The 15363-nt window shown below is 51.9% G+C and overlaps 1 protein-coding gene across 3 annotated transcripts in view; it reads left to right on the plus strand.

Moving 5' to 3' along the window:
* ERMARD (ER membrane associated RNA degradation) overlaps positions 1-15105 on the plus strand; it is a 40077-nt gene extending 24972 nt beyond the window's left edge. Inside the window, exons 18-20 of one of the 3 annotated variants that reach the window (XR_002135925.2) lie at positions 4578-4761; positions 9420-10966; positions 11828-15105. Coding sequence is in view for 1 of the 3 variants with exons in the window: in XM_019712629.2 (XP_019568188.2) it covers positions 4578-4644 (67 nt within the window). In the remaining 2 variants the exon portion in view is untranslated. Of the gene's footprint in view, positions 1-4577; positions 6417-9419; positions 10967-11827 lie in introns of those variants that run through there. The other 2 variants (XR_002135927.2, XM_019712629.2) reach the window with 2 other exon arrangements.
* The last annotated feature ends 258 nt before the right edge of the window (positions 15106-15363 follow it).

Below are 15363 nucleotides of genomic sequence, written 5' to 3' on the forward strand. Positions count from 1 at the left end.
GGGAGCACACACGTATGGGCCTGCTTTATTCCGACGGTTCTGAACAAGCAGTTACTATCCTGAGAACTGTCCTGTCGGTGTGTGGATCTGTCCTAAATGTGGCGGCCTACCTCGTCCGTGGCCCTGTCAGTTCTCTCCAGCCTAGTGGACAATGAGCCCTTAGATCCCACCATATCCCTCTGCCCTCTGGCCGTGCCTGCTGGACCAGCGGTGCACACCTGCTGGGGGAGCCTAGCCAGAGGCTGGCCAACCTTGGGAGAGTTCTAGAAAACATGAGCTGACCAATGTGGTTCCTCTTTGGCCTTTGGAATGGAGATTCTAAGAAGCAGAGCCCACTACAGCAAGAAGATGAAGACCCAGGGCCAGGAAGGCCATTTTGGGTGAGAAGTACAGAGTGTGGAGAGAATGAAGCCCATGAAAGGAGAAAGAGACACATCACGTGTCCCCCTTGGGAAGGAGGCCAGCCCCTGACACAGCCTCAGTGTGTTCCAGACCTTTGTGTTCCGCTGGAGGAAAGAGAATTTGGATTCACTCTGTCTACAAGTGACACTGTTCTTGTCTGAAGTGAGCGGCCCAGGAACCATGTGCTCATCCCCTCTCCCACCCTGGAGTTTCAGGTAAAGGAGCTGCCGCTCAAGTCCTCTCCCCCCTGTCACAGCTGTCAGTAGCCCTGGTTCCATCTGAGGTGCCCTTGGAGCTAATCTGGAACGTTTATGGTGGGCAGCATGCTGTCTGTGCCATGCCCCTCACGGTTGGCATTCTGCTGTCTGCCGCCACGCTGGGGAGAGGGTTGTCAATGGAAATGCAGGTGGTCAGGTCTCGAGTTCCCTACGGTTTCTGGTAGGACACCAGCGGTGACTCGTGTTAGGGAGCTGCCCTTAGGAATAAACCTGGGGTGCAGAGCAGCGCGCTGTTGGGATCTGTCAGGCCCGGTTGCTTCCCCGTGACTGCACTTTCCCTGGAGAGCCGCGTGGTGGCGCTCGTTGGTAACGCGCGGAGCGGGCAGGACGCAGCGACTTCCTGTGGCTGGAACTGAGCTCCAAGCCAGGGAGGAACGCGCCTGTGCGCTCACCTGTTCAGGTGCACGTGTCCTCTTTACCGCTGACAGGAAGGGTTCATGAGCAAGGGCTGTGTGACCTGTATCCCAGCAAGGAGACGGCGCCCCCCCCCATTCACCCTTGAGAGACCAGAGCCGCTCCCACTCAGGACCAGCGTCCCCGTGAGACACAGCGGGGCTGGGGCCGGCCCAGGAGGCGAGGTGTTAGCCCATCGTCGACCAGGCTTCTGTCCCGTGCACAGTCCCTCCGTGGAGCTCAGGACGGGCTGCGTGGGGACGCTCTCGGTTCAGAGAGCCGTGGTAGCTTCCTGCGTGTGACAGTGACCAGGTGCGGACTGGCTGCGGAAATGGGCTTCCGGCGGCTCACCGTGTAGGAGCTGCACAGACCCATCCCTCCCAGGGGCACCGCGCTCCCGGCCGCGGGCGGGGCCTCACTGGCGACGTGCGGGGGTTACACTGCGACAGCCACGTGGCTGTGGTTCCGTCTGTGGCTACTGAAGGTTGCAATGAAGTTAAATCACTGTTGCTTCAGCGTGCGTGACGTGCGGCCAGTCCCTGAGAGTATTTTAGGTTCAATTCCAAAAAGCCAGGCCTCAAACTGCTCGTACCAGTGACTATAGCTTGTGAAGCTGGCGGGCACCGACTGCTGCTGTAAAGACTAGATACCGCTGGGCGCAGCACGCGCTTTCCTTTCCGGGCGCGTGGCATCGTAACGTTCCCGTCTGCACAATCCCCGAGCCAGACATGTGACTGACCAGTGAAGAGTGAGGAGCAGAGGTGCTGCTCGGCCTCACAGGGAGGAGGAGGGAGGAGTGTTAGCTGGTCCTTCCTGAGTCCTCGGCGGGGCCGTCCGCTGGGCGGGGCCGTCCGCTGGGCGGGGCCGTCCGCTGGGCGGGGCCGTCCGCTGGGCGGGGCCGTCCGCTGGGCGGGGCCGTCCGCTGGGCGGGGCCGTCCGCTGGGGGCGGGGCCGTCCGCTGGGCGGGGCCGTCCGCTGGGGGCGGGGCCGTCCGCTGGGGGCGGGGCCGTCTGCTGGGCGGGGCCGTCCGCTGGGCGGGGCCGTCCGCTGGGCGGGGCCGTCCGCTGGGCGGGGCCGTCCGCTGGGCGCGGGGCCCCACAGTGAGAGCTGGCGGAGAGCCTCGCTTCCCAGGCCAGGTGTCTTTTACGCCGGCCTCTTAGTGACCCACTGGCGTTACCCCTTGCCTGTTGGTCACCTGCTGTATGCTGCCTCAACTACTAGTCCTCATAGCGACCCTGCGAAGGAGGCAGTGGTGACAGGAGGACAGTGGGACGACGCGGCTGCCCGGTGGCACACGAGGGTGGGAGGCCCTGCCTGCAGACCTGCGCTCATGCAGTGGTTCCAGCAGACTGAACGGGTATGGAGCCCGTCAGGGGCCACGCGGGGCGTGGGCACTTCTTTCAAGCCACCTGAATGTGCGCTGTGTAATACCCGAGAGACCCCAAGGGTGGCTCATAGCCCTGCCCTACCCGCCTGCAGCTGAGGGTAATGTGGCAGCTCCAGCCCCTGAACACCTATCCCGAGAACCTGTCTCAGGGATGCCGACGCTCACCTCCTGTCTTTACAACACGACACTGCCTGAAAGGGTCAAAAACGAGGAGCTTGCAGGAGCCGCCCTCTGCAGGAACGTGCCACCCAGTGTGCTCAGTGCCCTAGAGAGGCCTTTTCTTGCTGGGTCCCATTCCTGTATTTCCAATCTCATTTGTTTTCCTTTCTATAATAGTTGATCATTCTGATTTCTCTGGCTTGGATGGAAGTTACATAATAAACAGACATAACTAATCAGAAAATAAATATTTTGTTTCATTCCATTGAAAACATTCTGCTTGGGGAGGCTGAAGGATCCCAAAGTGTTTGAACAAAAGGTTTCTGGGAGGACAGATGCTACAGAGGTAGCCAGGCAGGGACCACGGAGTGAGTGCCGAGGTCCGAGGGCAGCCTTGGGTACCAGCTGGGAGGGCAGGCAGAGGTCCCGGGGGCCACCAGGTCCTTCTCTTGGTTCCCTTTTCCTCCATCGTGGTCTGAACCATGAGTCTGTTACTGGATTATACGGGAGGGAGGGGTCGTCTGTGATACGAGAAGAGAGGACCGAACCCTTGGGAAAAACATTTAGCAGTCTGACCACTGAGAAAATAACATAGGACAACAAAGAAGGTTGGGAAGAATGTAGCCAGAGTGAGACGGAGGCCCAGGGGTGCTGAAGAAAGACATGAGCCCAGAAACGTGGTGGGATGAGGCTCTGGCTATAGGACGGTCATGCTGAGCCATTTCAGGGTCTCAGCAGGCCGAGGAGGGAAGGGAGAGGGGAACAAAGACTGTGCCAATCTGGAGTCACAGGGGCTCCTGCCCAGGAGAGCTGAGTGTATGTCTGGGCCTCAGGAAGGCATCTGAGGGGACAGGACCTGCAGACTGAAGTTGAGCGTCCTGGAGCCAGGAGCAAGGGGACAGGCAGGTGTGTGGAGCCCCGTGGGGCCTGCTTACCTAAGAGGACAGGGCCGGAGAGCATGGTGCAGATGCAGACACAGTGAAGAGGAAGGGATTTGAAGAAAGGTATGTGAAATAGCTCAGCTGACAAAATAGGAAGACAGTTGGTTTTCAAGGATGAAGAGGTTTGAGGGGGTTGGAGGGCTGGGTGAAGTTGGGGTTCAGTCACCCCAGCCGGCCTGGGAGGGTGTGGCCCGTCCTTTTCTGCACAGAGTCCTGTGTCAGGAAAGCGGATGTTGGCTTTTGGTCTGGCCCACCTTCTCCAGGAGCGGAACGAGGGTGGGGGAGGTTGGTGCCGGTTTGTGGGGACCTGCAGCTATGTGTTCCCCATCCTGGGAGCAAACAGGAAGGTGTGAGGCTGTGACTGCAGAGATGAGCCTGGAGGTGTGACGTCCAACTGGCAGAGACAAATGGTGGCAGTGCTGCTTCCTTTAAAGTGTCCTGTCCAGATGGTGGCTGGGACATCCAGCCATACTGCTGTCTCTTATTCACACGGCCTCTACCACCACGCCCCCCAGGCCTGCCCCGAGGGCCAGTGTGTCAACTCTGCTTGGCAGGGTCCCCAGTGGCTCCCCCCACAATGAGCAAGGCAAATACTCCAGCATCAAAGAACCCCAGACCTGGAATTTTGAGCACCAACAAGAAATGTTTTGTTAGTTTTGTTTTGTTTTGTTTTAACATTGAGGCAAAAAACTACATTCTTAATATAGTAGGTTTCTCCCTGACTTAAATGGATTTGGTGTTACTCATTTGGTATTGCTGTTTTATTTGCTGGGGTGTTGTTCTTTGGCACCCCTAACAGACCATGTCCGTGGAATATCAAATCCTCATTCGAGAAAAGCAGCCCTTTAGGAGTGTCCTCCTGATTTCATGGCTTTGCCACTGCCAAGGTTCCCTGTCTGTCCTGTGGGTGGTGTGACCACCAGAGCCTGTGAAGCAGTTGCCCCCTCAGCTCGCGGGATGCGCCCCTCTCCCTCCCCTTGTCTGTTCTAGAACATACACAATCTCTGGTTTCTTCAGGGTGGAGCGGAAGGAGTGTCTTCACATCAATTTTGCCGTATGTTGCCGTGACCTTGCTGTGTGCTGAGGATGCGGTCGTCACCCGTGAACACACCTCCAAGACGCTAAGCCCTTTCTCCACGCAGGCGTGGCTCCGTTGTTTACTCACAATTTCACCAGGATCTCCCAGTGTCCACTGAAGCAGGTGAGAGGACCGTTCAGTCTGCATTGCCCCTCGTGTCAGGGCAGAGACCACAGGGCACCCCCAGAGGCGTCCAGGTGACCGAAGGCAGAGCCGGAGTGAGGAATGGGCACAGGTGCACACACAGGCAGGGCACCCAGGGCCAGGCTGCCTTCCAAAGCCAGGGCTGCGTTTCAAAGTAAGGGACAAGGGCAGCAGCTATTACAGGTGCCAGAGGGACCCAGCCAGGCTGAAGGAAAGAGATGGAAGTAGAGCCCGAGGGGACGAAGGAGCAGCGTTGTCACTGTGTCTGTGGTCACCAGATCGGGTGGTTCCTGTGTGGAGTACCTGTGCTTTATATGTATCACGTGACTTCATCACAACCAATCCTCCAGCCCCACCAGCAGGGCCTGACTCACAGGACTTAGTCACAGCCACAGAGCTAAAGTGGGTGGGTGGGGTCCTAAGCAGGGACGCAGCTCCAGTCTGGGAGGCCAAGTGGTCAAGCTGGCTGTGCCCTCGGCAAGGCCCTTGAAATGGACGCTGAGGCCTGGGGTCCACATGAGGATGGAGAAATTCGAATGACAGGCACAAGCAGAGCACGGCCAGCCCAGTGGCGCTGGTCAGCAGGGTTTGGGGCTTCAGTTTTCACCGATTGACACAAATTTCCAAAACCCTCTGGGTGTCATGGGTTGCTCTGTCTGCCCAGCGGGCCACATACGGGCCCCAGGAAAGGCCGGACCTGGCTGCAGGTGTCTGGGTTATACAGCTCCTAGGGCTGATGGCACAGAGGATGGAGCTCTGCCACCCAGCACCTGCATCCCCACCCCCAGGCTCCACGTGTGCAGGAGTCACTCACCTCGATCTCAGTGAGTCACGCCTGGGCCAGCTCCTTGGAGAGAATGACCAGAGGTGCCCAGCTACCTGTCACCTGCAGAACCCAGCCTTTGTTGTCTTGGAGACGATTGATAAAGTTGCTTTAGTTTCCACAGGTAGTGACCAAGCATGGGTTCCAAGGAACTAGCTGGTAAAGTGGTTTTGCTGAGTCCATAATCAGTAAGGTTGAGAGAAAAAGAGAAAACAGGAAATCACATGGTAAGGAAATTCACTTTGTAGTACTGAAAAGACTGTTTCTCTTGATTGTACCTATTAGCAAATGCAAACTACATAATATAGTAACTTTGTTGCTGTCTGTAGTGCTGAAATAACTGGTCTTTGAAGTCAATGGCAGCCTGTTTAGTTGGAAAATAGTAATACTGATTATTTCAGGCCCAATCATAAAAGAAAGTGTTGTTTAAATAAAAAAAAGATAATTTTACCCTCTAAAACTTAATTTTTACATTTAAATTGTTGAATGGGTAATAATTCACATGAATTAGAAATAAAAAACCTGAAAAGGTTTTCACTTAGAAGTCTGTTTTCCATCCCTCTCCTTCTCTACCTCTGTGTAAGAAATTATTTTCTTACTAATTTCTTGGAGTTCTTTATATATTAAGGATACGAGCTGTGACTAGTTTCTTGAGTACCCTGAGAGTTTCCTAATGCATATATGAACAAATACACATATGTATGGTACTTGCATTCTCCCTGTTTTTCAGACATATAGTAGCATAGTACCGTGTTTCCCTGAAAATAAGACCTAGCTGGACCATCAGCTGTAATGTGTCTTTTGGAGCAAAAATTAATATAAGACCCGGTATTACATTACATTATATTATATTATATCATATTAGAACAGGTATTATATTATACCTGGTATTTTATATTATATTATTTATATTATATCATATTATACCCAGTATATTATATTATATTATATTATATTATATTATATTATATTATATATATTATATTATATTATATTATATTATATTATATTATATTATTATATTATACCGGGTATTGTATTATACCTGGTATTATTATATTATATTATGTTACATTATATTGTATTATATAAGACCCGGTCTTATAGTAAAATAAGACCGGGTCTTATATTAATTTTTGTTCCAAAAGACGCATTAGAGCTGATGGTTCAGCGAGGTCTTATTTTTGGGGAAACACAGTATATATACTGTCCTCCACCTGGCTCTTTTACTTAACAGTGTGTACTGGCGATCCCCCGTGTTAGTCCATGGAGAGCGTCTCCATTTTTAAAGCTGCATTGTATTCCATTGTATGGGTGTTTCCTGTTGATGGACACTTCAATTGTTTCAATTCTTTTGTTATAACAAATAGTGCTGCACCAAAAACCTTGCATGTATGTCATTTTGCACATATCTTTAGAATCAGCTCCTAGGAATAAAATTGCTCAAAGGATATGTGCCTGTATAATTTTATAGCTGTTTACAAGTTATTCTCCAAATGGGTTATAAAATTTACTTCCCTAATGTTTAAAAATGCCTCTGTATCCACAGTTGATTATAAAAAAATTTTGACTTTTGCCAATCTCATAGGTTTTCCATTGTGAATAAGGTTGGGCATCTCTGTCTTTTCTTTTCACTGGATTATCTAGTTGGAGTGTTTATTCACATATCTATTGCATTGCTGATTTTTGTCTTTTTTATTGATTTCTAGGAATTCTTCATATAGTAAGGCTACAGGTTGTGACAGGAGGTGAAATATATAATTTTTTCTCATTGTCTCTCTTGATTTATGAATATGCTGATGACAGTTTTTTCATGCAGAAGTTTTACTTTTGTGTAGTTTAATCTATAAATCCTTCTTATAGCGCGTTTGGATTTTCAGTTTTAATTAGAAGAATCTTTCCTTGATGACAGTTGTAAAGGAATTTGCTCATGATTTCTGTTAGTACTTTTATGATTTCATTGGTAACATTTAAATAATTGACATGTTTGGAATTTGTTTTGATGCACAGTGTGAGATATGGGGCAACTTTTGTCTTTCACTATTTATTTTGCTAGCTAGCTGGTGAATTGTCCTAATGCCATTTCTCACATAATCTTTTTTTTTTTTTTTTGCTATTTATTTGAGATGTCACCTTAATGATATACTAATTTCTCACATATTTGGTGTCTACCTGTTCTGTGTTTTTCTGTTGTTCTGTATGTCTGTGCATGAACCAGCACAACCATGTTTTAATTGTTAAAACTGTTATATGATTTAGGAACTTATCACACGTTAGCTCCCTCTCTTAACTCTTCCTTTACACGATTTTCTGTCTATTCTTTTGTTTCTTTTCCTGTTTGAACTTTAGAATCAGATTGTCTAGTCCTCGTCCCACAATAAAACACAAAGATCCAGAAAAACCTGGGTTTTTATTGCTTTTATTGAAGTTGCATTGATTTATAAAATATGTTGGGGAGATTGACATTCTGGATGTTGAATCTTCCTGTTGAATAACATCATAAGTCTTTCCACTTGTATGAGTTTTCTGACATGAAGTTTCGAGGGTGTTTGACAATGTTTCTCCTACCGATTTTAACTTCAGTTTATTCCCACACACTTCATCTTGGCTTTTCACTAATTAAACGGGACCATTTTTTTCCATTATATCTTCTAAAGCTATAGGTTTCTGTATATTAACTTTGTACCCTGGTATCTTACTGTATTTATCGTTTGTAGAAGGTTTTCAGTTGTTATTGCATTTCGGGCTGAGACAGATGTATCTTACTGTGTTAACAGCATATTTATCTAATCCTATTTTATTAAAGTTTATAATGTTGAATTTTATCGCTTTTTCAGCTTCCATAAAGAGGATCCTATTTTTTTATCCTTGGATCTGTTGAAAGATAAAACAGGTTACCTATAAGCAGCTTTTGAACAGCCTTTTAACAGTGTTTGTGTTGTATTTTGGCAGGTGACTGTGCAGTCACACTTACAGCGTGTCTTTCAGAACCTGGCTCTCTGTGAACCTGTCCTGCTTTCTAAAACACTCGGAGTTCAACAGCATGTTGGATTCATTTAACAAAATACTGCAGCAGAAAAACTGAGGGCTAGTGCAGCCATGCCATTATTTAAAAGCTTACATTTTTCTTTGAATTTGAAAAATAATTGATGCATATTTTTTAATGAAGAAAGCAATGTACAGTATGCCATCTTAAATCCTTTCCTGAACAAAGCTGGCATGTATGGATGGCTGGGCAGGGGTTGCTGTGTAGGTAGGTAGGTAGATTAGATGAAAATTAAGTCGGTAAATTTAAATTCACATGCTGCACTTTGTAAGCCCCTTTTTAAAGAAAAGAAGAAAGAAGAAAAAAAGCAAGTGGAAAATCCATGCCCACAGATGCCCACTGTTAAGATGGCCCTGCCCTGCACTGGTCTCCGTGGCAACGGCAGAGTGAGGGGAATGGGGGACTGAGGACATGCTACCTCGCTCATTTATCCTCTGAAACACTGTCATCTCCTGAGCTTATTTACTGCCTTTCTGTTTTATGGAGTCACATTATAGGTCTGTGCTGCTGGGAACCACGGGTGGAAAAGCATTTCTCCCTCCAAGGCACCGAGCAGGCACTGACCATAACAGGAAGCTCTCTGCAGGCTCTTACAAAATATTTCTCTCCTGGGACTTCCGTGGGGCACGAGGAGACCTGTCACTGCCTGGCCTCCTGAATCTCTAGCATCACATCCGAGATCCCGTTTTCAATATTCCATGTGTTGTGGACATGCCTTTAAATGGTCTACAGACACTGACACCTGGTAATTTATTGTCTCCTCTGCAGAGAAGCAGCAATAAACACATCACCTCCAAGGTGCGGAGCAGGAAGGGGTCAGCACAGTGGGCTCCCAGATCGATGGCACTTTCCCTCCCCTGAGCCGTCCACCTTCCATAAACCAACCGGCGGCCCCCCTCGGCGCTGTCACTGGGGGTGATGGATAGATGGGCCACGGAGCTCCCTACACCTGGGTTCGCGGGGACTCCTGAAGCGGTGGCACCACACAGCTCACTTCAGAGTTCATTTTTGTTCAAACCAGTCAACGAGGTCTTGTGATGCGGCGAGTTTTAAACCTTTGCCTTTCAGGAAGGGCAGAGTCTCGCCAACCACAGAAACAAAGCCAGAGCCATGGGAGCGGGGCCGAGCCCGTTTTCGGGTCTTGCAGGGTCCCCACCTCAGTCACTCCGACATGTCTAAGGGTCTCCGGAGACGCAGGCTAAACGGCGGCCTCGCAGAACAGCCAGAAGCCACATGCTGAAGAGACTAGGCCGTTGGCCGTGGACAAGGGGGCCGCCCCGGAACCCAGCGAGACCCGGGCTGGGCCCCTGAGGTCTCCTGTCCGCGGAAACCAGGAGGGGGACCCACATGAGGACCTCCAAACACATGGGGGATGTCCCCGGGTTGGGCAGGGACGCAGGTGGTCTTCCTGACCTCTCGGAAGGCTCGCCAGACACACGAGCAGCTGCAAAGACGAAGACGCGCGCGGGCCGCGTGTCTGTGGACCGACCAGCACTGCATTCAGCCGTCGCGGGGTCTCCACGCACCTGCAGGGAGCACGACTGCCCTGCGCCCTCTGGCGGCGCGAGCCCACGCGGAAGCGCAGACCCGCTGCGCGTGTGCGCCCGGCAGGGTGTGTGTGCGGGTGCCTTGTCCCCTCGGCTTCCGGCTTCCGCGGGCGGGAAGCACAGGTGTTAACAAGACTCCCTGCTCAGCGTGGGACAGGCGTGGGCTGCAAGGGCAGGGCTGCTGTCCTCTGCCTGTCCTGCGAACTCGGCTTCTGTGGGTGTAAGAAACTTCAGTGGGAAAGCCAAGCCTTTCCTTGCCTTTGGCCTGGATTTCCGTGAAGCTGCTGCGACTAGAACACCTGAGGCCGGACGGGAGCCCCTGTGTGGCTCAGAGGTGCGTCCCCGCCAGGAACAGCTCCCCTCCTGTGGGCCAGGGGACAGTAAGGTGACTGTCAGTTATTTATCGCAGAAAACTCAGGACACGCACCTGCCATCAGCTTGGCAGACGCCAAGGTGAGGTGGTGACACGTTCATGTGTAAATTGGAACTAATCTCCCTGATAGATCTGTGCCCAACAAAAGGACCCCACCGCCTGAGTCAGCTGGGGGTCCTGAAGCCGCCAGAGGGAACCGCACAGGGCAGCCATGCAGAGCACCCCGGTCCAGGCCGGCCCCGGTCCAGGCTTGAGGGACAGCCCCCTGCAGCTTCTTCTGGAATGTGTGAGGAAGACAACAGCCCCAGCGATGCTTCACAGGAACAGGTGGCCTGTTTGAAAGGTAACCTATTCCTGAAGCAACAATACGACGAATGACGGACTCCTGTCACTTGGTTAATGTTTCTGTCCCGCTTGCCGTGTGTACAGAGTCCCCCTGCCCCGCAGCTGCGTCTTTCACCTGGTGTCGCTGCCACACAGCCTTTAATCATCGCACATCATTTGTCTGTGCTGGACTGTGTATCTCCCTCCTTCCTGCCAGCCGTCACCCCAACTGCCACCGCGCCATCTGTCCGGGCTGGCTCTCCCCGTGGCTCCTCCATGGGGGCCTGGATTCCATGAGTTCGGCAGTTCATGCATGACGCAGCCCTGCATGTGACAGGGACACTTTTCTCTCCCTCTGGCACCTTTCTTTCCCTCTGGCATCTGCTTTTGTCCCCAGCTCTTGGGGACACTGTTCCTGCAGGAGCCCTGAGTCACCAGCCTCTGACCGATGGCCCAAAGGCACTCACTGCCTGGGGACAATGGGATTGAGCAGCTGTTCCAGAAAGTCATGCCTGGCTGCCGGAGGTTTAAGATGTACTTTGAGGCCGTCATGCCCTTTGCCAAAATTCTAAATTCTGGGCAGTCCACGGTCACCTGTAGGTTATCACCTTCAGCTCCACTCCGTTCATTCTCCCAAGTAACCGAGCAGACCCGTCCCCTGGGTTACAGCCACGCCACTGCCTGCTCTCGGTTTCCTCTCAGGTGTGTGCTGTCATGGGGGATGTGGCCCCGATGATGACGTCCGAAACGTTCTCCATCATCTTCCTGGAGCAGCTGGTCCCTTCTCGGCTGCCACCATCATTCTCTCAAACGAGCACTGCCCTTTGGCTCAGACACAAGCCCAGAGGCACCATGAGGTTTCCAGGCTCAGAAACGTCCCCTCCAGGGAAGGGTCGGATTTGAACCCAGGTCTGTCTGTGTTTTTTCCACAGAATCCAAGTTCTAGTCCTGCCGCCTATGAACTGTATGACCCTTGGCAAGTTGCCTTCTGTGGGCGTAGTTTCCGTGTCTGGACACACAGATCCCGTGTGACCTTCTGATGCTGAAGAATCAGGGACTGCCTGGTGGGAATGCAGACATGGAGTCAGTCACTCTTCTCTGGGTCACGTGTGAGGACGTCACACTGCCGAGGGCGGCGTGGGACGTGGTGCCTGCATCCCCAGTGACAAGCTGCTCGTCTCTGACCCCAGGCACCTCATCTATGTGGGGATGGAAATGGTTGATGGCCTTTCATGTCACTCTAATGCTCAGACCACGGTGACGATGTCACACGGTATGTGGCCCGACCCCCAACCTGGCCTCCTCAGGGGGCCTGTCACTCGGCTCATCAGTCAGCACCCGCCTGCTGTGGGTTCTGCCGCCTGCATGGTCTCCTGGGTCAGCCCTGCCCAGCCTGCAAATCTTGCCCACCTGCATCCTGCCCAGCCCCTCCAACAGGTCGCAGTGGGCGGGCCCCGGGGTGGACAGGTTGTTTCCATGGTGGACTGAGAAATATGGATGGGACCCCTTAGAGCCCACAGGCTGCAGACCGGAACTTGTACTGCAAGTGGATGACATTCAGGGGAGCCAAAGCCAAGAGCCATAGGTGGAGGGGGGCTGGGCATAGAGCTGCGTCAGCAGCCAGGACCAAGGTGAGGGGTGCGGCGTGGCATGAAGGAGGCACACGGGCATCTCCGGAACAACAGCTCTGAGCTCCCACTCTGTGGCCCAAGTGTGCAGGTGAACCGGAAGGCCTTCCTTCAGGGCCCCTGACCTGCAACCAGCCACACATCCGGGTGTCCAGCAGTCGTCAGCAAGCACTGACTCCAGGGCTCTTGTCCAGAGCGGAATGTTGTCCTCTGTCTCCTGAGGGCTGTGTGCCTGTGCCCGCAGGAGCTGTCAGGACGCTGACGCTGGCCAGCGTCACCCCAGGTCAGCAGGTCAACTGTGTGTACCCTGAGATCGTTGCACGTGCTCATTCTGAACCTCCCTTTCACGGAACAGCAGCCACGGGCTGCGGGCTGCCCGGCTCCAAGGGAAGGGAGGGGCGTGTTCGGTAAGGAGAGGCCTTGGTCATTAGGGGACCAGGAGAGAGTTTCCTGCCGGGAATTAATCCGGGGCCGCAGGTCCTGGTCCGATTTACTCGCTAGGGAGTTGAAAGGCCCAGATTCAAAGGCGCAGCCCCAACCTTTGCCCCCAGGAACAAAGGCAAGAGATTAGCTCCGTGTTATCAATCAACGTGGTTGGGGGAATGGGAGGGCTTCACCTGTTAGCGCCTCCGAAGGGAATCAAAGGTCAGTCCTGAAAGGTTTTGTGTCCCAGGTCCCCAAATGGGTAGCACGGAATTACCTTTAAAAATGGCCTCAAAGGGCCGGAGATGAAGCATGGATTAGCGTCTTAATCTTAATAGCAGAGGGCTGCAGTTAGGGTTGGGGACGGAGGGAGTAGGTGGCGTTGTCCTGGGCTGTCCGGGGCGTGCGGCTGGGGTGAGGGTGGGTTTTGTGCCTCTGGACAGCGGTCCTTTGACGGCTCTGGGGGCGTTCTCACACAGCTTTGCTGGCTGACTTAGTAGGACAATGGGATTTGTCAGGAGCCAAATAAAGGAAATCATGGGCTCAGCCAGGAGGAGGGGGGGCCCTGAAATGTTAGCTGGTGTCTCCACTCCCTCTCGCCTGTGTTCAGAGCCACCCACAGGGCCACCAAGTCAGATCGAAACTGCCTTTTCTCTGGCTGCCACCTGCAAGAAGGACATGGAGACAGGGCAAGGAGGACATCCACCAGGTCGCCAGGTTCTGGTTCCCAATGTCCGTGTTACCTGGACACATCCCACGGCCTGTGGGCGCAGAGCCCCTCCTCTGCCAGGTGGGGGCCTCAGTGGCTACTCCCCAGCCTTCTGGAGGATTCATGCACTTGGTGCCATCTGTCACATCTTGAACATGACGGTTGGGAGCCCCATGTTCTAACAGGACCAGAGGCAGCTCCCGGCCTGTCAGGAGGTGGGGGGTTCCAGCGCCTCCAGAGCTGAGAGAAGGTGGCGCCTGGTCCGCTGACTCAGCTGTTTTGTCCAGATCAATGTAAATATGCAAGTGCTTAGCCTTGTTTCCCGAGGGCCTTTAAATATTGGGGCTCTCCCTTGGGAGGAATCTGAGTTGCACATTGTCTGATATCACTCAGGTCCATTAAATCTGTTGTGACTTTCGCAAAACACCTATCAGCGATCTGCGACCCACTGACCAGTCTGCATTCCAGCCACATCCAGCAGGTTCAAGCTCCAACATCTTGTAACCGCCCAGCCTTTTTGGCATCTGCCACCAGAGGTTGCTAGCCAGTGCTGCAGTCATTCACACGACCTTTGTAAGGAGCAGGAATCCAGTGAGAAAGCACTCACTGGCCACCGAAGCCATGAGAGAGTCTGTGACACAATGGGACAGTGTTGTGTGGGGAGCACAGGTGGGAAACTTGGAACTGTCTCAGGCGGGAGTGGCTTCTCCATTGAGTGTTAGCTAACTACACAGCTGGCCTCACACGCATTAGAATCGTGCGTTGTGTTTTGGGTCTGTTGCCATGGAGATGATTAGGTCAAAGACTTGGGTTTTGTCTTCAATCTGCAGCTATTTGAGGAGCCGGGCACCTCTCTGAGACCATTATTTCTGCTCCAGGAAATAATGATGAAGGTGGGTCAGACTCGGCATCTAGATGCGGGCCACTCGTCATTCTGGAAGTGGCCGCATTTACTGGGTTTTCATAATTAATTTACGGGACGTGCAGACTTTTGAACCCTCGTTTCTGGTTGCTGATACTCTCTCTTTATTTACCTCAGATTTCCCATTTTTATCACAAAGGAGATAAAGGTGCCCCTCTTGGTTTCCCTATTGTGAAAACAAAGTAAATAGGGTTAAAATGTTTTAGCTTTTAGGAAGAAAGGCATTTTCAAAATCTGTAAATAATTACTCTTAGGATGAAATTTTTGGAACTTCTCCTTAGATTTATTGGTTACCACTAAATTAACAACTTGTTTCCTCAGAAACTCTACCTAGTTTCTTGAATTCAGAGCTGATCTCAGAAGCCAGAAATCTGCATTTTGTACTAATTTTGGACCAAGAGTTCTATGTAAACACCTAAAGAAATTTGACTCATTTTTTTGGAATGAAACAAATATATTGTTGTTGTTATTTTGCCAAAAGCAAGAGCAAACAAGGTCAGGTTTGTTCAGAAAACGTGTACGCTGCTCTGCTTGCTTCTGTCATGACCTCTGTGTCTGCTCCCTCTGTCCTCGGACGGCATCAGGGCCTCCCGCACCCCTCGGGGTGGCTCAGGTCGTCTGTGTTGTGGTGCCGTCCTGCATGATTGGGAAGAGACCCCATTAAGCACGTAAATGGCATAGGCAGCAGACTTACAGCTCGTAAGGAGGGTTATCGGGCCTTCAGGTCAGAAATTGTAAGGAACAAGTAGACTCTCGTCTCTCCTGATGGAGCAGCGGGACCCATCT

The sequence above is a fragment of the Rhinolophus sinicus genome, linkage group LG05 (assembly GCF_036562045.2).
Source record: "Rhinolophus sinicus isolate RSC01 linkage group LG05, ASM3656204v1, whole genome shotgun sequence".
NCBI lineage: Eukaryota > Metazoa > Chordata > Mammalia > Chiroptera > Rhinolophidae > Rhinolophus > Rhinolophus sinicus.